Genomic DNA, 27,627 nt, shown 5'->3' with positions numbered 1-27,627 from the left:
CAACTCTGAGCATAATCCTGAAAATTTAAAGAAATGGCCTAGTCTAATAGGTGATGAATTCTAAAGCTGAATCCACGTGCTTTGTAAGCAAAATTACTCCATCAGCTAAAGCTTAAAACAAGTTTCCTGTTAATGCTTAGATAAGAGGGTGCATACGCTTTGCAAATACCCTGAATTTAGCAGCATTTCAATAATATGATGTAAGTGAATATAAAGTTTTGTGAGACTGTGGAGTGAATTTATTGTCCTTCAAAACAGAGATTAATCTACAAGCTTCTTAAAAGCATTTAGTACTAGGTAATGAAAGAGTTATTCCATTACACTGGAAGATGGCAAAGAAGTTAACATTGAGAACTCTAGTCAAGAGTACATTTAAATATGAGAATTTTTTGTGATGGCTGTATACTGCCCAGGTTTTTTGACAACAGGGAAAAGCTTGAGTTCTGTAGACCTATGTGAACATGTTCATAGTACCTTTCTAGTCTTCTAATAGTCATAGAACTTCTAGTTAGTTTATTTTGAAAGACAGGTTTAAGAAAGATTATTTCCATAAAAGAAATTTTTATGCTTGCTTTTTTTTTTTTTTTTTTTTTTAAACACTATTTATCAGCATCTTCAATTGTATCAAGCAGTTTTGGATTTATTTTGCCAAACAGTGGTTTCCTCAAAGTTAGGTACCTGCTGAAGACACTAAACATAGTTTCAGGTATTTTCTGTGGGCAGAATAGCGAGAGATACATTGATGGTTTCTACTGTTCTGCATTTACTTGCTTTGATATCTGAGATTAGACCAGATGATTTCTGCCATTCACTTCTTACCTATGAGCTATGTTTCAGGTTCCTTGTAAGATGGAACATGTCTGTACAATTGTACTGACCTCTTGGATAGACAAAACTTAAGAGTGAATAATTTTTCTAATTCATTCACATTCTGTAGTTGTGTGTAGCTTTTTGTTGGTTTTACTTTGGTTTTTATTTTACTTTCACACTTTTATTGCCTCTCACAATCTTGTTAGTTTCATAGGAGAGTTTCTTGTGAAGGCAGTGTCATGAACTTGGGAAGTCCCAGCTATGTTATACTGGCAAAAGGTCAGCCATGTTTACCATTATAGGATCACATTTTATGCTTGTTTATTATTAATGCTCTGGATTAAGTTGGTTTTTAGAGTGTTTAAGATCTTGAAGAAAACATAGTGAAGAAAACAGCTTGATACTTTAGAGGTACCTGTTATAACAACATTATTATTTTGCTCAACAGAGATGTAGAACAGCTGTCAGTAAGAGAACTTGGCCATTCCAAGAAAGCTGCAAAGAGCAATGCAGATGACACGGATTCCAGGGTTCGGGACACAGGCAATGACAGTGCCAGTACTGCCCCAAGAAGCACAGAGGAGTCTCTTTCAGAAGATGTATTCACAGAATCAGAACTCTCTCCAATACGTGAGGAGCTTGTTTCCTCAGATGAGCTTCGACAAGATAAATCTTCTGGAGCGTCATCGGAATCTGTCCAAACAATAAACCAGACTAGTGCTGAATGTTTAACAGTCATTTCAGACTCAAATGAAGCTGCCAGTGACTTAAAGCCCAGTGCCGAAATGGTTGTAGGTGGTAAACAGCTTGGTACCCACTTAAGTTCAGAAAGTGCTAAAATGTCTATGAAGGGGGGGCAAGAACCTGGTGAAAATACTGCAGATGTCCTCCAGCAATCTTTGCAAAGATCACAAGGTAGTGAGGAGCACAGCAAGGAGAGAGAAGTGAGCAAGAATCAGGGTTCTTTACTAGGGAAAAAAGCAAATAACGAGATGGAAGAGGAGTGTCCAGGTTGTGAAGATACCACAGACTCTCAAAAGAAAGAGACACCTAGCAAAGGAAAAGTAGTGGGAGAGCAAAGTCAAGACTCAGAGGCAGAAGTTGAGGAGCTCCGCAAGCTCTGGAAGACCCACACTATGCAACAAACAAAACAACAAAGAGAAAACATGCACCAGGATTCACAAAAAGAAATCAGTCAGAAAGCTGTATCTGCAGGAGACGGGCGGTTAGAAGGTGAGTCAGTGGGTATTTATGGATACAGTATTAAACCTGCACATTTACAATCTATCACCCTCCAGCTGAATGGAAATTTTGGATTCTTTTAATTCTGTATGACATATCTCTCCATGTGCTGGTTATATTTCTCATTGGCTTGAAGATACTCACTCCAAAGTTAAACTTTACACAAACTATTGGAGAAAATATTGCTTAGGAAACTGAAAATATAGATAACTGTCATTCTTCCTCATTGAAATGATATTTATGATCATATTAAATCACAATATTTTTTAGGAGAGATTTAAACCTGTAAAATCAGATTCATGGTGCATTAGTCACTATACAGCTCACAGTTAAAAATGTTCTTTAACAATCAGTTAGCTGTTGCTTAAATTTTTATCCTAGTGGACATGTGTGTGAATGAATTTTAGGGAATTAATTTGATGTCATTTGTAGCATGTCTGCTTTGTGGTTAAGGTTTATGGTGTGAGCAACAAACACTAGAGTTCTTAACACTGATGCTTTCAGAATGTTGTTTCACTTGCCGCTTGTCATACTTTGATGTTGACTAGAACAAGGTTAAGCATCCAAAGAGCTTGGTTCAGGACAAATAAGGGCTAGATGCCAGGGAATTAGTGTTCAGGATACAGGGAGCAGCTAGGTTTTATTTCTTGAGTACCTTGATTCTTCTGCAAAGATCAGGGTCTGGGATTACTAGTTGAAAGTTAGCCATAAAGCCTGTTCAAGTTTTTTATCATATAGAAATATGCTGTGCCTTTAAATAACTTAATTATGCTTCTGGATGAACTTGATTTTGCTTTCTGAAAAATTCACAAGTTACTTTCCGATATCTTCTGAACTTATTAATGGAAATAACTGAACTATTAGTTTTAATTGTGCAATATTTGGGGGACTAGAAAAGAATCTATTAGTGCGTGATAGACATTAAGGATAAGTGAAATGCATTTGAAGGTTAAATTCATTAAATTAATTATTTAATTTGAAATTATATTGAATAGACGTACATTATTTAGTTAACAATAATTCATCTACAGTTCAAAATATTATGTAATAGTTTTTGCTTGTTGGGGTTTTTTTGGCTGGTTGGGATTTTTTTCTTCTTTTAAGGAAGTAACTAAATTTTGAAATTTGAAGCAGATGAATGCTGCATAATTCTGTGATAAGTTTGACTTTTATGCCCTAAATATTGCAAGTAGTCCCCTGGCAAGTGTCAGCTAGAAGTAGTTGCTGAGTGACTTTAAGAAAATTCAGGTACTATGTGTTCTTTGGCACAATCACTGCTTTTCTTACAAATGAATATTTGTAATTCAGTTGCATTAAATGCTTTAGTTTTGGTTTTTGATAAGATTGTATCATTGAATGACTGCACATTATTCGTGTTTTATGTGATCTGTATATTTGCAGAGAGAATATACATATATAAAACACCAAAAAAAGTTTCTGCATACAGTCCCACAGATTAGTGTTGGCTGTATGCACATAGTGCTGCTGCCTCACTCAAGGCTGATGGGGTAAAGTACAAAGAAGAAAATACAAAAACAAGCTCTTTTTGGAGTTTCTACCAATTCAATCCAACTTCAGTAGTAGTAGAAGTACATTTGTTCTTCTTGCATGTTGCATTAGCAGAATGCAAATAAATGAGTAAATTATGAAGTAATATTTCTCAACCTAGTTAGATTTGGTGAAGCTTCTAGAAGCACAGTTAAGCAGAACAAAGGTAAAAGCATAGATATGATGTAAAAGCATCAGAATGAATGTGACATCTATTAACAGTAGGTCACTAAAAACACCAGTGTTTTCATTTAAAATTTGAAATACAGTAAACACTTCCAAGTAGCCTTTCTCAAAATAGAACTCTGAAGTACTCATACTGTAAGATTTAGATCAATAACTCACCTAGACAGTCTTTTTGTCTCTAGCAAAGAACTTAGCAGGAACTAATCAGGAACTTAGTTGAATTTTTTCTCTTTTTGTACTGGTTTTTGAAGTTTGCAATGGTCAGATGTTTGAGTTGGGAATTAATGATCTGAATGTTTGTCCTGAATGTTGAACAGGTGATGAAATGCAAGTAGATACTATGAATAGACTAGAATAACTAAAAAGGTCTCCTTTGTATCTAGTTTTATTTTTGTATTGCCCAAGCTTCTGTTTTTACAGACACCTTTGCTAACCACTGGACCAAAATAAAGCTAGATGTGGTTGATACTTTGGAGAAATTGTAACAGTTTATAATTCTGTGTTTGTATAAACAAGTTAAAATATCATTAATGTTAACATGTCAAAATATTTTTCTGCTTAGCTGAATATTGGCAGAGATTGAAAGGAATGACAAGAAGCATGAGACACAATATCCATTGCTGAAATATTTTCTCATTAATCTGTATCAAATATACAAGAAGATGTTGGAGAACTCACTAAAATAAAAAGCATCTGAAATAGTCTTTTTGAGACTTGGGACAGGGCTACAACGTTTGTTTTTATTTTATCTAATAGTAAAATATTATTATTAGATATATAAATGGGATATATAAATTATTAGATAAATGGGAACCAAAATCCCACTTCTCTGAGCTCAGGGAAATCCTAACCTGCTGCCTCTGAGGGACCAAAACCACAAATACCAAACAATTTTAAGAGTATTTATCTAACACTGCCACAGAGTTTGCATGCCAGTCCTATGAAACAGGCTTTTTTGTTTGTTTCTTTTTAGTGGTTGTTTTTTTTTTCAATCTGACACTTTACCTTTAAGCTTACACATAATAAAGTACTTCCAAATAATACATATTATTATGGCTAATTTACTATAATGTATGCTGCTGGTATAATTCCAAATGCTGGCTGAAAACAAGACTGAAAATTAGGAGATGCACATTTAAATATTTACTAAGAAAAAATAGTCTTTAGAACAGTGCTGTTCTGAACTTCATGGTGAAAATTCCATTGAGAAAATATAGTTGCAATGTTTTTAGAGCAAGAAGGTGATGTTTTCTGTGCTTAGTGGATTTGTGGTCTGCACAGACACTGAAGGAGAACTTCAGCTGTAAAGAAAAGATGTGTCCTGGGAAACTACAATTTATCTGTTTATACATGTAATACCAGAGCTAGGATAAACCCTTTATTGTCATATCTGATCATAAAAACCCTTAAATTTGTTTTCCTTTTTTGCTTTAAAAAAGTCTCTTGTGGCTGGAGAATTTGGCAAATAATCTAATAAAGAAACAGTTTTAAGAAGGCTTCTTCCTTTACCTTGTGCTGACTTGACAATTCAGACCTTGAGGGTAATCGAATAATTCTATTAGTTCAATTAAATATACTAGCAGAGAGAAAAATCTGGTACTGCAATATCCAGTATACTTCATCCTGAGGTGTTGTTCATACTATTGATGTGTTTGATACAGCTAACAAATTGAAATTCTTCTTAATACTGTGTCAGTGGGGCCAGAATGTTTTCCCTTGTAAATGACAAGTAACTGACAAACAGCTCTGACAGGTGTGAATCAAGCAGAGATACATATTTAACACAGTATCTTTTTCATGTATGTGGGATAGCTGTTTAATAGTGGGAGGGTGGTGTTTCAGTGCTGAGAGTATGCATCAAGAATACTTTCTGAATACTTCCAAGCATGGAAGAAATGCTCTAATATTGTGATCTGTGGTTGGAAGCAGAAATGAATGTTAGAATTATTTAGTCTATTAACTCTGCTGATGTGATCTTCATAACAAAAAAGGGCAGGTTATTATTACTACTTATCTTACCCCATCTCCCATTACTTAGTTACATGTATGTCCTATATCCCTCAATTGTCTATTATAAAATTAGTTAATGATTTTGTTAAGCTCTTTAGTGCATTGTGGACAGCTTACTTTGTCTTTATTAATAGGTCCTTCTGTTATGAAAGAAAAAAGACGACATCGATCTCACAAGTTTCTATGTCTCAGGGTTGGAAAACCCATGAGAAAAACATTTGTTTCTCAAGCAAGTGCAACAATGCAACAGTATGCACAAAGGGACAAAAAACATGAGTACTGGTTTGCCGTTCCACAAGAAAGGTAAGATGGAGGCAAACTGTAAAAATCAGCAATTGCCAGTAGGTGTTTGAGCTTTTTATTTTTTCTGCATCATTCAAAATTTTGCAGTGACTGTATATCTCTAAATAATCACAAAAATGGGGCAGTGTCTGAGGATGTTGTTGATTGGCTTGTATTGTATTTGCTATTGGAGTACCTCATTACCTTACTGACCTTTTACTGATTTACTTGAGTTACTTGAAAGTTTGGCAGGTAGTTTCTCATTATATTATTTAGGCTTTTGTTTGTAGCAGGTAAATAATGAAAGATTCAAGTGGTGTCTGGTAGAGAAAGTAAGTTCTGCAGCAAAATTTTTGTCATTATCTGTGCTTCCCATTATTTGGAAACTCTCTAAAAATCCTCTCGAGTTCAGAAGAGCTAGCTGGGATTCTTTTGTCTGAACTATCAGTTAACATCTGGTACAAATACCTACCAACAATGATCAAGTCACTTTTCCATCTTTTCTTTTGAGCTGAATGGCATAGAATGTCCAGTTGGGGCACTGCAGTTAAGGACAGATATGGATCAATTGGAGAGAGCCCAGAGGAAAACAGCAAGACTATTTAATGCCTAGAAAGTGTAACATATAAAGAAAATTAGAAGTAAGTGGGGTTCTTTAATCTAAAGGAGAAAAGGTTCATTACAGACATAAAATTACTTTATACTGAAGTTGACTGCAACAAGAAAAGCAGTAGTCTTTTTTTTTTTTTCATGTCCATTGTGGATGGAAATGTGTGATGGACTGAAATTACATCAAAGTATTATACTATCCAACAGGTAGAATTGAATCTATGGTAGTCCATCACTAACCTGCTTTTAAACATCACCCCTGCTACCTCTTAAGTGGTAGAGAGGATGCAAAGTTTTGAGTCCCACTCAAAGGTTTGTCCCACTAATTCTGCTGCTGTTAATCCTGTCTGGGACAGGAATTGTCTTGTGTTTACATCAACTCAAATCTCCTTGTTCTAGTAGCATTGTGTTTAATTTGAAAACAGATAAATGTATCATATATGGCAATGATATCTAGATTAGTTGATTAAAATGTTTAAATAATTAAAATTATTACTTTGGTTCATTTTCTAACATAGCAAGCCTTACCTTCAGCATAAAGCAGAATTGATCACCTATTTTGGAAACAACTAAGAATTGATCACCTATTAAGAAATGTTTTTTTTTTTGTGGTCTGTACTGATCTCCTTGGAAATTATTTCATCTGTGAAGGGTCTCTCTCTCTCTGAGTGGGGCAGTAGATTGTCAGTATCAGTTCTTTATTCATTCAGTGTGTGTCCTATGTTTTTTGTAAAGAAAAAGCTATGTCCTCAGAGTGAAGTGTTTCTTTTCTTGATTCTAAATTTGGTGTTAACCTTGCTGAGTGCTAGTCTGCATAGGTGAAAATACTTAATGCCAATCCACTTGTCTTTGTCACTGAGTAGTAATGAAGAGAGAAAAGTAGGTATCTGACAAACCAGCTTGATTTCAGTGTCCTTAGTCTCAAAGGAGCTAGTCTGGGAAGGAGTATCTATCTTAGAGTTCTTTAAGCATCAAGTTTCATGTACTTTTTTTAACTGTTATACATTACTTGAAGTTCTTGGAAAGTTAAAATCTGGGCTTAAAAAACCTTTCATACTTGTATGACAATTGATGCCTCATTCAATGTATGAGGAGTCTGCAGTTTCTTGTTTGAACTTCTGTGGTAGAATTTACCTAACCTTATCTATCCAGAATATTTTATTCTTTCTTACTTCCAGAGAAAGAGTTACCCTTTTTGTTTTTGTTTTCATCATTGTTATTCACAAACCTCAATCTTAACAAGGGTGACTTTGCATAACTGACCCTGTTCAGAGACTGTTACTACATACCTGTTTGCAGCATTCTTTTAGGCAGAGGCACATGAAAAATATAACTGCACTTCTAAGAAACTTTGCAGTTCTGTATCTCTTGTAGTTTAAGTGTTCAGTTTTTCAAGGATTATTAAGGAAGGGAGATACAGCAAATATCTCTGAAGAGAGACATAAGGAATATTCAAAGTCTTGTAACCACAGCCATGAAGCTCTAGGTCTGAATATCTTTTCCATGATCAAAATATACTAGTGCAAGTCCTTTTCCTGAATGCTCTGTCTGTGCACCTGCAGCAAATATACGATAGACTGCTATCTGTTAGGATTGCTAATAACTTCCTCCTGTGAATTTGGGTGATTTTGCTCTCCTAAACTGGAGAACAGTGCCATTTTGTGACACGTAAATTAAAAGGAGGCAACTTTGAATCTTGGTTCTTACTACAGTTAGAATAGTCTGTAGTTTATGATTTATATTTATATGTGCATGCTCTCAGCCGTATTCCCCCACATTCTGAAGTACTTCCCACAACTTGTGTAATTCTGCTAATGTCTTGGAAGTGGTCAGCTGTTCTTCAGGGCTGGGGAAAACAGACATGCAGACATTTTTTTAATTCTAATTTTGTTTGGGTTTATATAACTCTTTCTAAATAAGATAAAAAAGTCTTAGTGTTTTATTTTGAGACTTCAATTTTAAGCAGAGGTATCAAACGGGACAGAAGTGGATGAAAGACTAATTGTACATGAAATCACTGCTAATCCATTGCCAATTTGTTTCCTGTTTTTTACTCGAGTATATTTAAATTTAAAAAAACCAAAAAACCTAGCTACTTTTGGGGTTTTTTTTTTCAAATGTGTCTAATATCTATTAAAATATGAAATAGTATTATTTTGACCTTAAATACTTAATATTATTAGGCATGTCCGAAAAGATCACAAACTTACCTTGTTTTTCTTTTCTGTGTTGTAACTTGACTTTTCTAGGACAGATCATTTGTATGTCTTCTTTATCCAGTGGAGTCCAGAAATATATGCAGAAGACACTGGGGAGTCTCTTCGGGAACCTGGATTTATAGTGGTAAAAAAGAAGGAAGAGCCTGAAACTAGTGAAGAATCAAGTACTGAAGGTGCTGCTAAAGAATGGGAGGTAAGAAAGAACAGTATTAAAGATTTCATTTTTTAATACATTTGTAAGAATATGTTTATATGCAGTTTAAAATAGTATTAAATGTTTTCCAAGAGGAAAAACAAAGCACTTTATTATTCTGATTGTCATGATCATGGCTGTTCAATTTATGCCATCCTAATGCTTTGCTCTAACATCAGATCAGGGCAACATTTCACAATTCCAAATCATTTTTTTGTAGAGTAAATTGTAAATTTAAACTCCTAGGGAATGTGAGTACAGCAACAAAGTTGAAATTTTGGTGAAGCAGACTTAATTTTCAGTCTCATAAACTGACAGCTTTCTGTTATTTATTATTCCTGTATCTAGAGTGTTCAGTATTTATTGGTAAGACTAAAAAAGGGATGGGACAACAAAAGAGGAAAAGAACAGCTATTAATGACAGACATGTCTTTTCAATAATTTAATAATTAGCTATTCAGTTGTAACTTATTCATGCATTAAAATGCTGTTGAGTGTATTTTAGAAATATGTTGTAACTGGAACTATCTCTTCATTTTTTTTTTTACTAATAAACATGTTTCTCTCATGTGAATCTGTGTCCACTGTGTTTCTATGGACACATCTTTACACGTCTACATAGTTTTGTTTTGTAGTGTACATGCAGTTAAAGCACTTCTAGTCTTGTACATTCAAATGTTGGTCAAAAGTTTGATGATTCTTGTCATATATATATTGTAGAAGTATCCCATCAGCACTGTTTAATTTGAGTCTTGGGACAGCAATTGCAATCTCTGACTGTAAGATTTCTTTTTTTTTTCCTTCCCCCTACCCTGCAGTGGAACATTTTGAAATTAAGGAAGTCTACACTGTTTTATGTACAGCATAAAAGAAATTTTAAAGAACCACAATAATCCAACCACAGGTAGTAGTTTTCTGCTTAGCTCCAAAACTTAGAACCACCGAACTCTGAATTCAGAGTTGAAATGTAGCCAGTTGAAGTATCAGGCCATGGTAGCGAAACATTCCCTGCAACTCAGTGATTTTGCATGAAGCATTTTTACTTTGAGAAATTGAAATTGGTGTCATAAAAACATGCCTTTTTAACTTTCATGTTTTCAGCCATATGTACTGCTTGAGATTTTACCAGCAGTGTATTTTGGTATTAACTATATTAATTGTATTTTGGTGTTAACTCTTGCTCAAAGCCTGTAAAAGTATTTGGAATTTTAAAATTTGGCCTTTTGGAGCATAGGGATCAGTAGATAGTGATCTATATTATGGTTTAAAGCACAGTATATCTCTCTTTTAGTGAGCTCTTCAGTAATTTAGCACCTTAATATAACTACAGAATAATTTCCACAGAATATAGTGATTTTTTTTTTTTTTCATGATGGAATGTGGTAGATTTTAGAAGCTATTTCTGAAAGTAGTTGAGGCAATGCATTTTTTGCTAATATTAAAATCTGTCAGTTATTCACCACAGAATGAGGCCACACCTTAAGCCTGTATTAGGTCTACTCTGGAGGAAACATTTCAAAAATATTTTAATTTCTATGTGTTATGTGAAATTGTCAAGCTCGGTTCTCTTAATATTATCAAATAATTTTCCAGATCTATGTGTTAATATGATTAGTGAGATGGATAATTTTATAAAAAATGCTATGCAAGTACAAGAAATATGCTAATATGGTCTTTTGTGCATTTTAATTTGAGTAATGTGACTTCCTGTGACTGACTTTCAGCACAAATCTGAAAGCTCTTAAAAACTTTCTAATTGGAGATGTTTGACAGTACCAGATGGTTTGAGCTGTTGTTACACAAAACGGAATTTTAGTGACTTTTAACATGCATGCTAGAAAATGAGTAAATATGGGGAATTGTAGCCATTGTTGTCATACTCATTATTTCCACTGAATTTCAGTCATTATTTTCAATCAATATACTTCCTTCCTTTAACACAATAAGCTTTTCTCCTGTCAGTTTTTTGCTCCAGGTGCAATCTAAAGTAGCAGGTGAACAGTATAATTGAAACCTTTTTCTGGGTAATTTGGCTGAAAAATAGGCTGCCTTTTTCAGATCACAATGATGGCAGAACCCTGTGTGCAAAGGAAATGGAAATGCATGACAAAATACTGTTGATCTGCCAAAGGATGAAGGTGGTGGAGTACTTTTCTTTTCCAAAATGCGTTCTCCCTGCTGTCATTGTACAGTATCTTAAAACTAGAAGAACAGGGAAGATGATTAATGGGTCACCCAGGTGTGGTGCTCTGAAACAGCTTTTGTTTCTTTGCTAGTTGTGTTAATATGTTCAGGTCCAGCTTTTTATCAATAGACTTTGAGAAACCATTTGCTTTAGTGGGAAAGAAATTATGGGAAGAATAAGCAAAGGCAAAGATCAGTAACATGAAACAAGTAGTAGGTATTTGTTTATTAAGTTTATCAATGAATAGGACTGAACTCTTACCCAAACTTCAGTTTTTTCCGCTTGCTTCTAGCTCGATCAAATAATGCATTTTGCATAGCATCAGCAAAAAGTCCAGAGAATCCTTTAACTTTCTCTTTTTATGTGTTTCACCCTTGATAGATAACTAACTTACTAGAAATAACTCTGAATCTCCTGCTGTCTAATGCTACCATCAATAAAGATGACTAGTTCAGAGTTTGAAACAATGTCTGAGGCACCTCATAGCTGCTGTTGCTGATGTTGTTGCTCAGTATTGTTCTTCCAGAGAGGCCCCTGCCTGAGTAATTTGTAAAGCTTTATAAAAAGGATACTTTTTCACTTAAGATCAGTCCATGCTAAAGTCTTGGCTCTGGTATCCACTAGAAGTGAATAGGTAATAGCTTTATTTAATATGCTATCTAAGAAATGAAACTGTGATGTTAAGTTCTCAGTTGTGTTATCCCCATCCATTTTTCTTGAATATCTCTTTTATCTCGTACTTTAGTGAATAGGTTTACACCAAGGAAGAGGGTGTATTGAGTTGTGTTGTTTTTGAGTGTATTTGGGTTGTTTTGGTGCTGGTTGTTTTACTATCTGTACTGAGCTATAAGGTGTATTTATCATGGTATTCTTTTTTTAACTTGATGGATCTAGGTTCAAGTGCTAATGGCTCTCTGTATCTGTTAGCACAAATGATGAATACTGTTAAGTGTTAATAAACAAGCTCATTCTCCTAAACATATTCTATACTTGCATCTAAACATGGCAAGACTTGACAGCAAGCTGACTCCTGTTGTGCAGTGTCTCAGAAGCAATTTCCATTGGTATTTATGGTCTAATCTTGTTTCCTTTTTAAGTTCAAGTTGTGCATATAGTAGGTTCCTATTTAAACCTGAAATCTGTTAAGGAAACACTTGAATTGCTCTGCATTAGAGTAATTCTTGTTTAAAGCAATGATTCTTCCTTTCCCTTCCCTGTCATTTGATTTTATTGCGGTTGTTCAAGATTGAGTCATACTTAATGTCCATATAAATCTAAATACTCATTCACATCATATTTGAAAACAGGAATTTTCTTGTCTTAGGACCCACAAAGTGGTCTTAAAGTAGTTGGAAGCTAATCAGTTTCATTTTTTTCATTAACTTGTTCATTGTGGAGGAAATACATAAAATTAATTTGATTTAAAATGTTTAGAAGTTAATTTCCAAAATGAAGCTTGAGTTGATAGATACTTGCAAATATTTTTTTCTAGACATTGTAGGTCATGTTCTGGACTTGCATTTTATGGTAATTGCCTTTGGTTTTGCCTATGGAGTGTCTGTAGAAAACATGGATACAATGCTTCTGGAAAGCAGTAACTCACTTGTCCAACTGAGTTTGTTAGAACCTGAGCTGTGGTTTGAAAATGCTTACTAGATCAAACCATTAGTTGCAATTAAGTTCTGTCTTCTTGAAATGGTATTTGACTTGGACACTCAGCAATCCAACATTACCAAATGTCTAACTTCTGAAGGGTCTCAGAATTTTATTTCTGTCTATTTGTGGAAATGTGAAGGTCACAAACAGTGGCTGTCTCCTGGTTAGATAAGCACCTGTGTCCAATATTCCAATCGTGAAACCTTTTCCAGATGTGAAGTTCTCTACTGGATCTATACTGGAACCTACAATATTTCTATATTAAAGTGGATACTGCAGTTATAGAATGCACTGCTGTCTTAAGTTTTTGTACTCTACACGTATTCTTAATCTCGTTCCTTCTGTAGATTTGCTTCCATTCTCTACTGTATACTTCAGTGCTTGGATACTGGTACAACATCTGCTTGTTATGTCTTACATTTTAAAATGTGATATGAACATAATGCTGTGTGACAAACTGGATAATACTGGATCAGCAGAGAGATGAGGAAGCCTGAAACTTGTAGGCTTTTTGAATGAAGCATTGTGCTGAATGTGTAAAGATTCTAAACACTAACAGTCTTCAGAATAAAAATATTTTTTTCCAATATGTTTCTGGAAAGGCTGTCTCTTTATGATAATGAATTGGATATACAAGCTAGATGGTTATTTGGTTTTTTACATTGTGTGTTGTCAGTTAAGAAATTGGATATGTTACTATGCATGTGTTGCTGTGCATTACCACAGAATGTTTAATAGGCTTTGCTCTTGTACTGGAGAATGAGTCTCTTCAGTTCTAGCAGTGGTGTGGTATAGTAGAAATGCTTCTGTTAATCTGTTATGGTTGGAGAAAAGGGCTTTGCTGTCTATTTACATAATCCAATGCTCTTTGCAGAGATTGGTAACTTTCATTCTTGCATAACTTTTGCAATTAACTTGAGTGATATTGTACTGCCTCTCAACTTCTTGCATTAGGGTATTTTTTGTTTTGCTGTATTTATTGTTACTTCTTATAATCTATTTAAAATCTATTAATAACTTGTAAGTGAAAATTCAGAGGTTTTCATGGCTTTGAGCTGTCCTGTAGTTGGAATCATGAATGTGTAATTGTAGTTGAAGGCTTTTTCCTGTATCTAATACAGGGATCTGGGATGGTCTCTCTGCTAAGAGTTAAAGCAGAGTCATTCAGCTAAAAAGTTTGTGCTTTTGAGATTCTTAATGGCTTTCAGTGTACCTTTGAAAATCCTCAGGAATACAGGAAAAAATACTTCCTTTTTTTTCCCCCCTCCCTTTCCCTAAGATGTTGACAGGAAACAAATGATGACTTCTCAAGATAGAATTCTGTCCTTATGGAAACTTTCTCAGCCAAATTAGAAGTTGTGCCTGTCCATGTTGTATTTACTCTACAGGAGACAGCTTTTTGTAATGTTTTAGTGTTTCTTGTACCTGTAAAGGGAATAGGGATCAGACCTTATTTAGCTGTAACCCCATGTTAGCTTTACCTGCAACAATTTTTACAAAGACTCACTTGTTCCAGAAGAGTAGTAATTTTGTACAGAAGCCAGTACCTGAATTTTTATTTTTTTTATTTCAACTGCATTCTATCTTCCTTACTCCTGCACTTGACACTTACTGATGTGTAAAGTTGTAAATAAACTAAGTAATTATGCCCCTCCAACCTGTCTTGTAACCTCTGTCTCTTGAGAGAGATGGAGCGTGGGAAATATACTTTCTACTAATGTAGCTTCACTTTAAAAGCATGAATATTAAATGTAGGGGTTGTATAATCCAGTTTCACTACTTTCCTGTTGCTGTGGTATCAGGACATTGCTAGTGAATATGTGGAACAAAATAGTCCCGTCTTATCCAGAAACCTTCTTCCACACCTGGTGTCCCGTCTTCCTACTGAAGTTGAGGGTTACTATGCCTACTTCTTTGTTTCAGTGATAGGAAATCTTGTAATCTGATAACTTGAAATCTGGTATGTTATTACATTAACCACATAATTGGTTTGGAGTGGAAATAAGACATTCTGTAAGGTGCACCTTTATTTGTTGTCACTCTACTTTTTCTCTTCTGCTACTTAACTATTTTTTGAGACAGATCAGTTTATTAGGAGAAACAACATTGAGTTAAAATTACTGAAAGGACTATGCACACTGATTGTGTAAAGATCTTTATCTTGGTTGTGAATTAACAATGACAATAACAAGATTATCATTCAGTTTAATTAGATACATTTTCTGTTGCTCCATTGTCTATGTAAGAAATAGGTGGACGCTCTTAAGTGTTTGCTGCTGTTCTGCACAGATGTTATGTGCGAGCTGGTGCTCCTCAGTGTAATCTTTTTTTAAGAACACTGATGGCAAGGCCTACATTAATTGCAACAAGATGTGAGATTCTGATTTCAGTTAACAGATCGGGACTATAATCTCCAAATGCATGAAAAAAAAAAGGGCAGTTTATTAATCTCTAAGTGTTGCTACTGGGGTCAGATTTCTTGTGTGGGCTTCTTTCTGTGGCTGGGGTGGAGATGTGCCATGAATGACAAATTTTGCCACTTTGCTGAGTGTGCTGTGTCTTGGTGCTGCTCGGGATCTCCCTCCCTCCCCAGCAGCTGCTCCCAGCTGAGGGCAGCTGCCAGCTCATGGGGGCAGCTGCTGCTGCTGCAGGACTGAGCAGCTAAACACTGTCGGGGGGGCGGGTCTCTTAAAGTTATTTGTGCATTTATTCCCATTGAACTTTGCAGCTGTAATTAAGTGAAAAAGTGAGTTGTCTGATCAAGCAGAATTTTATTTCACTCTTTTCTTTTGAGCAAGTTTTTAAAATCCTTTTGAGAAGCTCAGGGAAAAGTAATTTTTATTCAGAGAAAAGCTTGAAACTTCTAAGCAGATGGTTAGAATTGTTTAAGATTAAATGTTGCAGGACAAAAAAGGATTCAGTCCGTCAGATTCTTTTTTCCTTCCAAGCTTTGGAGAAACTATGTGTTGGCTTGTGTTAGGGAGGAATTTATTTTTTTTGCCTGAAGGGCACAGAAAAGATGACTGATAAAGTAGGCTGTGGAAGGGTTGGTTGTGTCACTAGCTTTTGCTTTCTGCTTTAAAGTTTTTGTTTCCAGAGAAAGTTTGAAATACTTTTGCTGCATATTCTTCATTCCTTTAAGATTTCCCAGACTTCGCTGGGAAGGGGGTGATGTCTGTAGCTTGTATTATATTTTTATATTGAATGTAATTCTCATTTGAGGGCAGACTGGTTTTTGTTCTTGTTTTAACCCTCAGTATTAGTTCACTTATTATTTGAAAATAAAACTGAACAAAAAAACTCAAGCACATAGATAGGCATATGGCTTATTGGAATCATACACCATTTGACTATACATGTCAAATCATTTTTATGTATTTGAATTTGCTAAATCACAGCTTTAAAGTTCCAATGATAAAAATGTTTTTACTTGCCACCTTAATAGCTCTGGTAAGTTGGAACTAATTTACTTTTAGAGATGCCATCTCCCAAATAAGGTTTTACTGAAAAGAAAAACATTTTATCCATCAGAATGTTAGACACTTGTGCAAGGTGACATGTTCAAAACACAGTTTGCAGTGAAATACAAGTTTTGGTCCTGGTATTCTCTTCTTGGATGATTTGGCTTTTAGATCACAAAGCAACAGCCTGAGTGTACAGTGATATAATATTGTTCTTTTGCTACTCAGGCCTATTTAATACTTTCACACAGAACTTGGAGCATGGGTGATGTGGAGACTATTTTGGTTGTTTGTTTTGGGGGATGTTGGGGGAGGGGGGGAAGGAAGATGTTTCATTTTGGATATGGTTTAGAAGGCTGCAAGTTCTACTACAAGGGGATTCTTACAGGGTTGTCATGCTTTTTACTATTGTGTATACCTGTTTAAATAAACATCCTTCCTTTAAGGGAAAAAAAATAATCATGATTGCAAAAATATTTCTGGAGCTAGCATTTAATCCATACAGCAAATTTACTTTATAGACAAAAGGATTCATTTTCTTCTTATAGCTCACAAACTGAAAAGGCTGCAAGGCTAACAGTCCCCCCCCCCTCTTTTTTTTTTTTTTTTTATAATAATATTTTAAAATATTTTAAATTTTGAAATCTTCACTCTTCTGACTGGTTCTGGACTCTAAGAAATGACTGATGGGGTTTATATAAGGTTGTCAGCGTAAGGAAAACAAACTCTTAATTTAATATTGAATGCAAACATTTTACCATTAAAAATTGTTTATGAACATTTACCTTGTAACAGAATATTGCAAGCAGTTCTTGGGGATTATTTTTGTGTTCTTCAATACTATGTACGAATAATTAAGTTCTGTATCTTTAAATATTTTTGCCTTTTAACAAACTAGTGCTCTGCAACCACACTTGAGCACAGGAAGCCTTCCTCCGTGTGTATCGTCATCATTTGCGATACATCCCCCTGCTGAACGCTTGCTCATTTGCTCCCTGCCTTGTCAGTCAAATGTGAGCGTCCAGCAAACTATCCTGTCACAGCGTCGTGGGGCTCTGCCTGTGCCTGCAACTGACAGCAGGTACAGAGAATGCTTTCAAACAGCCGGGGGTTTTGTTTCATTTCTTTTTTTAGTCTCATTTTATTTTTAGAAGGGAAATGTCTCGTCTCTGGTATGGGAAGAAGGGAAGAAAGCACCAGCCAGTTAATCATAAATGCACTCTGGTAATTTTCAGTGTAGTACGTTCATGTCTGTTGTTGCGGTCTTTAAATGTTGTGGTGCAGAGACAGTTTCTGGAAGTTTAAATTTTGAATGTGTAAACAGGATGTTAAGTCACAAATTTGCATTATCTTTGGAACATAACCTAATTACCGGTATTCCATCGGCATTAGATAAGAGAAACTATTTGGAGCATTAGGGGGTTCAGCAGTTTTAAGGTGGGATTTTCTTTCCTTTCTTTTCCCTGGGAGTAATGCATTTTTTCACAAAAAATGAACTTTATAGCTAAGTACCAAGAACAAGAGGTTGCATGGGCATAGTTAGAGAAGTGGAAATTTCCTGAGTTACCATTGCCTTTTCAGAAGTCAGTCAACTGCATAAAGGTCTGATAATACTTCTAAATTTATGGATATGAGTCTGCTGTAGTCCCATTCTCATGTTTATAGTGAAGGGGAGGAAGCAAAAACACTGGCTTTTGCAGTATATTAGATTTATGAAAGGAACTGGGGTTTTTTTCAGTGCTGTTTTCAGCAAACAGACTTTTTGTAGCACTATTTAATATGTAGTAGTATCTAAAGGAAAAGGTTTTCAGTGAGACTTACAAAACAACATCTTGGATATAGGGAAGAAGTGATCTTGACAATATACTGTGCTTTTACCCACTGGTAGATTTGGAAGATATCCTTGTGACAGGAGTGTAATTCTTAAGAATTACATCTTACTGGGTTCTGAAGCATACTTCTTTCAAGATGCTGTTGAGTTGGAGTTATATTTTTTATTTATTAACATGTTTTTATTCTTTATCTTTTAGGTATTGTTTTTATCTTTATTTATAGCCAGGATACTTGCAAAATGTGAAATTCACTTGTTGCAACAAATGGTTCTATAAAATGTGTCTTCCTAAATAATAACACATTTTTGAAGTAATAGATTCTTAACTTTCCTCTGTGGTAGTGGAATTGAATGAAGATACACCTAAATGAACTGAAATGTTCATTTAGCAGGGTGCACTGCTAGCATACCCTGTTGCAGTGTAAAAACTATCTGAAGTTCAGTTTACAAAGAATGTGTTTTTCAACATGTGTCTAAATACATAGATGAATAGATATAACCTGCACAGATACTTTAAAAAGCAGTAGTATCCTTTGTTATAATTGTTTCCCTTAGGACCAATACTGAACTTTAGCCAGAGTCTGTTATAAAAATAATACTATCTTTTAAGGACAGTTTTGAACTAAAGAAGACTCTGTGAGAATAAGGATCAACTCTGCTGTGAAAAAGGTAGAGAGAACAGATTTAACATGTAAAAATAAAAAGATGGTACAGAAGTATCTACAGATGAGGATATTTTTTTAAATGTTGGTATGTTGATAAGACAAGCTCTATTCTTGAAATTGGGTTTTTTCTTCAATGAATGTTTATAAAACTAATGTGCAGGTTTTACAGAAAGGAAGGAATATTGGTATAATTATTTCTGTTATGCAAGACCAGTGGAAAGAATATTAAGCAGACTGGCAGCATGTAAAGTGTACAGGTTTCTGACTGAATGTCTCATTAGTGGTTGTTCTGGATTTGGATGAAGGCTTATCTGACATGAAATAACTGTTGCTGGGCTAAATTAAGTGATACAATAAAACAAAAATGCTAGTTTGAAGCAACTAAGTTGCCCTAGATTATTTACCGTGAAGGCCTTTGTTACTTTCCTGGTGATACTGTTAATTTGAGCTGAATGTTGAAAGGGTTTGGTACTTTCCCAGGGTGAGAAGTCAAAATTTTGGTGACTAATTGGTGTACTATGCTCCCCCTTTAAAAAGCCAGTAATGTCAGCCTCCCACATTTTTGTAAATGTTTGATATTTACTGTGTCTCTCTAGTTTATGGCAATACAAGAGATGCCAGTAAGTTTCTAGAATGTCAAAAATGCAGGCAATGGTTCTTACTATTAAATCATTTCAGACAAAAGACATCAGACAATGCAAGGGAACAAAAGGTGGATTGCCATCTTTGGGAATGCTTGTCTGTGCTTTGTACAGCTTGGATAGGCAGCATAGCCAAAGGGGACAAAACCAATGAAAACTGATCTTGGCTTTTATATTCTCAAATTATTTACATGCAAAGAGAATTAAAATGTTGGTTTTAATAGCTTGAATTGTTTGAGACCTGTACAACTATTTATATTTTGAGTTATTGGTTAACTTTATTTGGTAAGCTAATGCCTGTATTTCTGTGGCAGTTATCAAGGTATAATAATAGGGGCTTCCATGAAAGATAAAAATTTAGTACTTCTCTGTGGATGTCAGAATTGCAAGGTTGCATCAATACAGTAATGCTACTGAAATATTTTTGTATCAATTTTCCATATTAAGTTTTTAGAGCAATAGAGTGAACTAATTATATATTTTCAGTAATAAAAAAAGCAGAATGAAATCCAGTACTTTCTTACGCTCAGATCATTTAGCCTGGAACCTTTCCTTGATGACAGATATTTGCCATACCTGTTGTCCTAGGTAATTTTGGGGATTTATGCATCGTGTTTGTGCTTTTACATGAATCACCCCATGCGAGCCTCTTGGAACAAGTCCAGAGGAGGGCCACTAAGTTGATCCAAGGGCTGTGTTTTGGTATCAGCTGGACACCTCTGATATAAGGACAGGCTGAGAGAGTTGGGACTGTTCAACCTGGAGGGTAGAAAGCTCTGAAGAGACCTTATTATGGCACCTTGCAGAGCGTACTGGGGTTCTCTTGTAAGAGACCTGGAGAGGGACTTTTCACAAGGGCATGTTGTGATAGGACAAAGGGGAACGGCCTTAATCTGAAGGAGGAAAGGTCTTGATTAGATACAATGAAGAAATTATTTTCTAGGAGGGTGGTGAGGCACTGGAATAGATTTCTCAGAGAATTTGTGGAATTCCCATCCCTGGAAGTGTTCAAGGCCAGGCTGGATGAGGCTTTGAATAACCTGGTATAGTGGAAGGTTCCCTGCCCATGGTGGGGGGGGGGGGGGTTTGGTGTTTGGAGCTGTATCATCTGTAAGGTCTGTTCCAGCCAGAACTATTCAATGATTATAGTTCTTCAATTTTTGGGTGTTATATTGTTTGCATTTTTAATAATTATTGAATACTAGTCTGCTTCGACAAAGTTGAAGTGGAGTAGCAGAGGAGTTTTTGAAAAGGTTGATTATAAGTTATAAGAAAGCAAATGAGTAGTAAAGGCTTACATTTCTCCTGTATGTTTTTAATGATCTGTGGAATCTGAAGTTTATCCTTAATTGACATTTTTTCTGCTTAAAGCAAGAGACAAACATTTTCATACTGGGCTCTGATTGTTACTTACAAGAAAGCCTGTGTAATGCTTTCTTGTCATACCTGAGAGGATCTCTGCAGGGCAGTATCACAGCTCAGATGTCACCTTGTTCAGCCTACCTTCTCTTGTAATGGCAGCTTGAGCTCAAGCACTAGTTGCCGTGGTTTCAGCAGCTGAACCACTGGTTTATCTGCTTGCAAGGGCTGAAACTTCCTTAAATAGTTTCGTAGGGGAGCTGGGTTTTATTGGTCATGTTGCTACAGATCTTTTTTTATTTAGACAAAACGAGTAAAGTTGCTTGTCCTGCTTCTTTAAGAAAGTAATTTTCTTAAATCTAATTCTTAGTTCTTCGCACCAACATCTTAAACTGTTTAATGTTTTGCATGTTAAATTTAGTTATCTTGCTGGCATTATCATATATCTCATATGAGTGTTTTCTCATATCTTGAAAAAAAACAGCTCGTTATTAAGGTCCACAGACTTGAGGTAACACTTTGTGTGCTTCAGACTTTGATTGCATTCTTTTCAAGTTCATTTATTCTGGTTATTGCAGATACTTCAGTTTATCTTCAGTATATGTTAATTACAGCTTGGTACAGTTGCTAAGGGCTTAGAGCACTTTGAGGCAGATATTTAACAACTGCAAAGCTATGGGGACAATACTGGTCACAGGGAGAACGCTGCTGTCATGTGATCTACTCAGCATTTCTGTCCCTGCTCTGGAAAACACCCTGGTGTGCATAACAGTTTGGAGAGGGACAGCATTAAAAACACAGAGAAGGAACCATAGTAACAGCCATGGGAAACTAGAGGACTGCTGTCACTTTATGGTCCTTCTCTGCATAAAATGGCCAGCTGTCATCCCTTCCTTGTCACCAGTAGAGTGACAGGGAGCTGAATTGACTGAAAACCACACAAAACAGAAAATTAATAGCTCTGCAGCCATGTGCTTCTAAAATGAATCAAATTAAATGAGTCTTAAGGTTTGGGTTTTTTTAAATGATACCTTACAATTCTTTATCAGGTGTGATACATACCATGAATTAATGCATTTTTGTGATGTAATCATATGTCCCAGATAATCATATTTGATGTGATGGAGCAGAGTACTTCTTCAATTTTGTCTTCTCTCCAGCAGTGTAATATTTTTGGGAGGAAACTAAATTTGTCTGAAAAATAGTGTTTTCTCTTAAAATATTCATAGCAGTATTCAGTTCTTATAGGCACCTTTTTATTGGAAAGTATTCTGAAGTAACTTTGTAAGTCACCTAATAAAACTGCATGTTTGTTTTTTTTTCTTCAATTAAATATCCTGAAATATTTTTCAATCTCAAGAATTAATGTTCATGGAGTTTACAGTTCACCTGATTTTACACTTATGTATTAAGATCCAAAGTAAAATTGTTTAGCTTGTATTCTTTCTTAGTACTTGGTTTTTTTCATAGTCTGAGTTGGTAACAAGGCTACAGATGATAAGTGTTAGAGCCATTTATGCCGTTAAGCTTTATCTGTTCTTAACTTCCAGAAGCACTGTTCAGCTCTGATAAGGCCCTCCCATTCTGGATGGAGACAGTTTCAGCTGCTTGTTAGCTCTGAATATTTAGCTGTGTTTGTTTTGAGGACTGCAATGAAAGCTCCTCCCTGTTAGCACGCAGGCATGGGGGGGGCGGGGTGACTTGTGGCTTTGTTAAACTGAGGAATCCCTCACTGGTGTAAAATGCGTTTTTTACATCTGCAGGATGATATGACCAGTGGCTGAACTGCATTTTCATGTGTTTTGTTGAAGGACAAGAAATGTTCCATATTTGGAATTTTGTCTTCAGTTTCATTCATTGCAAATGGGCAGCATAGCTTGTAAAAGTTAGGTACTTTTGACATATTTTCAGAAAAACAAAGTTTAGAAACATAATTTCTCCAAAAGGACAATCCTTGGCTTCTTGGTTGTTTGAATAATTATTATGCAAATGGGTGACTTACTGCATTAAATATTAAAACTCTTGGGTGTTTCACTAAATGGTTAACTCTCACATACATGGTGTGGAGAGTCAAAGGTGAAAGTCATGCCTCAAGTCATACAATTCATCCCATGTTTTTTCACCAATGCTGCCAATATGAATACAAGAGGTAGTATTAGATATCTAAGGATATATTTCATTTCTTTTCAAACTTTGAATTGCAGCATCACAGAATAAGCTGAGTTGGAAAGGATCCACAAGGATCCAGTCCAGATCCTGGCCCTGCACAGAGCCATCCCCAAGAGTCACACCATGAGCCTGAGAGCATTGTCCAAACACTGCTTGAACTCTTGTCAGCGTTGGTGCTGTGGCCACTTTTGTGAGGAACCTGTTCCAGTGCCCAACCAAGTTCTGATGTCCACCTTTTTCCAGTATCCAAACTACACCTCTCCTGACAGCTTCAGGCCATTCCCTTGGGTCCTGTCACTGCTCACCACAAAACAGGGATCAGTGCCTGCCCCTCCTCTTCCTCTCATGAAGAAGCTGTAACTGCAATGAGGTCTCTTCTCAGTCTCCTCCAGGCTGAGCAGACCAAGTAACCTCAGCCTCTCCTCACAGAGCTTCCCCTCAAGGCCCTTCACAATCTTTCTTGCCCTCCTTTGGACACTCTCTAGCACTTTTCTGTCTTTTCTTGTGGCACCCAAAGCTGCCCCCAGAACTTGCTGTGAGGCCACCCCAGAGCAGAGCAGGACAATCCCCTCCCTTGCCCAGCTGGCCATGCTGGGCCTGATGTCCCCAGGACACGCCTGGCCCTCCTGGCTGCCAGGGCACTGCTGGCTCATGTTGCACTTGCCATGGACCAGGATGCCCATGTCCCTTTGCACAGCACTGCTTTGCAGCATCTCATTCCCCAGTCTGTACCTGCATCTTGGGTTGCTGCATCCCAGCTGCAGAATCCAGCACTATCCCTTGTTGAACTGCATGTGGTTTGTGATTGCCCAGTCCTCTGGTCTCTGCAGGGCCTCCCTGCCTTCAAGGGAATCAACAGCTCCCCCCAGTGCTGTATCATCAGCAAGAGACAGTTTCAAGTCCCTAAGCCTTTTTTTTTTTTTGCCCTGAAGTACACTAACAATCCAGCCTTTACACATTACTTGTTTTGCTCTATTCCAACAAGCGCCCAGATTAACCATAAGAGGTTTAGCTGTTTTTCTCTTCTCACACATTCTTTTTAAAGCAGAAAAACAGCTAGAGGGAGAACAGAGTGTCCTTCAGGAGCATTTCCTTGTCCCCAAAAATTAGCTCTGGTTTTCTAGGAAGCTGGATGCTGATATGGTATAGTAAAGAGAGCATAGTAAATAAAGCACATAGCAAAGTCTAATTACTTTAATGGAAGAATTTTATTACAAAGAAGCATTTTGTACTGAAACTACAGTCCAGTATGGTAAATATGATTCTGCAGCTACTTTTTATTAATGAAATGTCTTGCTTTCTAGGTATTTCTCATATTGCATGAAAGACTATGTTCCATGTTTGAGAATCAAAGTTCAAAGTAGAATGAGGTAGAAGTAGGTCCTGGAATGATAGGAAAACAGACAGCTGATGGGGGGCAGGGACTAGGGCAGGACACAGAAGAAAACATTGGTTTATTTAGCTTGGTGAAGGAGACTAGAAGATTAATAGGACTACAAGGAAGGAACATGAGGAAATCTTGATGGAAGAGGAAACAGCATAAACAGACTATGAATTAAACTATGTTATAAGGAAGAATAAACTTGTAATGTTACTACTAACATTTCAAAACAGTGCTCATTGAGCCTGGCAGCAAAAAAATGCTATTTGCAAGATATATCCCAATTCCTGAATTAAGTTGAAGGTATTTGCTGCTAGTAAGCTTAGACATGTGACTTTAAGATTCTGTAGCTCATTTAATCAAGAAGTATGTAGTCTTGTCCACTGCAAAGCAAGAGTAAAGCATGTTGGCCTAAACCATGGGCATTATCTAGGCCTGATGCCACATCTGAAAAGCTGAAGTATCTTAATATAATCATTTGAAGCCTGGTTCAGTGATGAGTGGATAAACTTGAGACAGTGTCTCATGGTTTACTCGCAGAATTTAGTATGAACTGTATACTTAGTACAGGCTGTATACTTAAAATAAGCTCTGGGTTTGAGACAGTGGGTTCTTTCACTTTAATTTTCCTGTGGGTAGTTTGATGTTCTATGACATGCTGTTTATGTTTTTCATTGCATACCAATGGTCTGCCATTGTGCAGGCCTTTGTTCTCAAAAGAAATGGAATGTGACAGTGTGCAACAGGTTCAGCATTCCAAGAAGCTATTATATTGTACACACTTGGATAGGTATTCATGTTCCTCTCAAGCAAGAAAAATAAGGCATCTCCATGGCACATGAAAAGGTCAGTCTCTGAGTTAAAAAGCTGATAAGCAATTCACAGATGCAAGATGATAAGTATGCATTTAAGAGGTTGAAGGCAAGATGGCAGTGCCCATAAAACTGTCTACATTTCCACTTTGTGAAACAACTATATAATGATGTCAGATTTTGAGGTTTTTTTCTCAAGAATCTCCTTAAGTAACCACACATTTATAGCCTATTATAATCTACTATAATCTCCACATCTACTGCCTCACATGTGGTAGGGTATAGCTTAATGAAGCAATAAGGCTAAAGGGTCCTCACATTACTGCTTTTCAGGATTATGTTCATAAGTTGCTGGTGTGAACAGTGTAAATTTGCGATTAAATGTCATAGCAAATAAAAGGATAAAACTACACTATTGCTTACATGTTTGAGTGGAATGCTGTTAAAGCTTTACATATAGCTGTTTGAGAATGCACAGCCCAATACAATTTACAACAATATTCATGATCTATTTTAAAAGAATGGTAGAAAAATAATGGAAATAAATGGAGTGCTAGTAATTACAGATTATTCAGTAAAAAAACTGGATGTCACAAGTATTCCTTTTTCCTTGCCTTGCAGTTGCATGGGGTAGAGTGAACCATCGCTGCTCAAGAGCCAGTCATGCATGACTGTGGGCTCTGTACTCAGGACAGTGGCGAGTATCTGGCCAAACTCCTTGTAGTAGGGACAGGTAGATGGGGAGCTGCTGGACTTGTGGTTGTCTTCCTTTGCACTGTGGTAGGCTCTAGAAGTTTTTAATATGCTCTTACTACATGGGACATCCATTTAATCTCTCCACCAGCTGTTTTAAGATGCTTTCATACCAATGATGATTTTGGGTTGTTCTCAAAATCACATTATTTGCTCTAGTTACATCAAAATGACTGTTGTAGTCCTTTAGCCAGCTTGTTGCACCAGAGCAGCATGTTCTAGAGCTTTCTGACTAAAGACTTTCTGGCTGTACACCTCCTGCCAAAGTGGAGATGCCATTTGAAGTGAATGTGTTGACAGATGAGCAACTCCAGAAGCTTTGGAGGGGAATAGAAAGTCCAGGATAAAGAAATTGTCGGGTGGTATTGGGATGTTATTAAACTGTAGTCCTGCTACGTTGTCTTTATCTTCACTGCCACACAAGAGTTAGATCTTACTGAGAAGCCTGAGATTTGCTTCTAGTCTTCATCTAAGAAAGCAAACCAGGTTCACGGGATTCATTAATCTGAGTGTAAAGAATGGTTGAGAAGACCTTGGGCTGAAGAGTTTGGGTTAAGGCATGTAACTAAATGACTTCTCATTTAGCATCCTGATACTGGAAACTTTATGCACTCCTATATCAGTTATTTATTCATCCTAGATCAGTGAGATACCTGACTGCTAGTGCCCTTAGTGTTTAATTTGTAATCTTGCTGTGTTTACTCATATGTCTAAAGTCACCTACATGTGCACTGTCCTTGCAGAAACAAACATCTTTTGGCCCTTCTTGTTTGTTTGTTGTCATTGCACATCTTCCCTTCATTATTCTCCTCCAGTTTTTTCTTTCATACCTTTTTACTTTTCTTCAACTGTCAGTGGAATTATTGTCTTCCTGTCTCCATATTCAGGTAGTGTCAGTGGCTGAGTATCACCGCAGGATCGATGCGCTAAATAGCGAAGAACTGCGCACACTCTGCAGACGTCTCCAGGTGCCCTCTTCAGTAGTTTAAACCCCATCTCCAGATACTAAAACATCTTTCTTTGTAGTGTCTTGGATCAGGGCAAGTCCTGCACTCAGTGGGTTTGTCTTGTCTACAGCACTACAAGGATCCAGCAGAAAATTCCTTTGTTTTGGATGTATTTAATTGTGCAATTCTGTGATGGAATCAGTAATTTTATGATGGAATTACTACTTCCACCTTTTTCACACAGGAATTTTCTGTTAGAATTTGAAAATTTGTTCTCAGTACTGCTTGACTTGCAGTGTTGTGTTTTAACTTCTACTTTAGACTGGTGTGTTGTGTTAGAAGCTTCCCTAAAAAGAATGCAAAACAGGTGAAGAATCCAAAACCTTGTTGCATGGGTGTTTAATTTTATATAGGAATCTTTCATCAAGAATCTCACAGTACATGGCAAGTATGAAGCTTCACAACTTCTGTAAAATAGGTAAGTATTTTTCCCATTATAAAAGCAGGTAACTGAGGCAGTTCAACATGGCAAAGGTCATACACATACATACAAAACAGTACTTTGAAATCAGTTTGGATTTTTGAAGGTCTGTGGATATGGATTGAAACTGATATTTGCATTCTCTTTAGGTGTTCCATAGTTTTTTGAGAATTATAAAATTGCTAGA

The 27,627-nt window shown here is 36.3% G+C and overlaps 1 protein-coding gene across 9 annotated transcripts in view; it reads left to right on the top strand.

Moving 5' to 3' along the window:
• Nucleotides 1-27,627, top strand: part of OXR1 (oxidation resistance 1) — a 257,957-nt gene that overhangs the window by 218,278 nt on the left and 12,052 nt on the right. For 6 of the 9 annotated variants that reach the window (XM_014255452.2, XM_088067288.1, XM_088067294.1 and 3 more), the window contains 4 exons: nt 1,259-2,043; nt 5,931-6,099; nt 8,937-9,099; nt 26,900-26,980. In XM_014255452.2, the coding sequence (XP_014110927.2) occupies nt 1,259-2,043; nt 5,931-6,099; nt 8,937-9,099; nt 26,900-26,980 (1,198 nt within the window). Of the gene's footprint in view, nt 1-1,258; nt 2,044-5,930; nt 6,100-8,936; nt 9,100-17,489; nt 17,626-26,899; nt 26,981-27,627 lie in introns of those variants that run through there. The other 3 variants (XM_088067292.1, XM_005516967.3, XM_014255476.2) reach the window with 3 other exon arrangements.

Source organism: Pseudopodoces humilis, chromosome 1 (assembly GCF_049639895.1).
Source record: "Pseudopodoces humilis isolate 2021_Gansu_Grassland_sample_001 chromosome 1, ASM4963989v1, whole genome shotgun sequence".
Taxonomy (NCBI): Eukaryota; Metazoa; Chordata; class Aves; order Passeriformes; family Paridae; genus Pseudopodoces; species Pseudopodoces humilis.
Note: the sequence above shows the minus strand (reverse complement) of the source record. Positions and strands in the feature narration are given on the sequence as shown.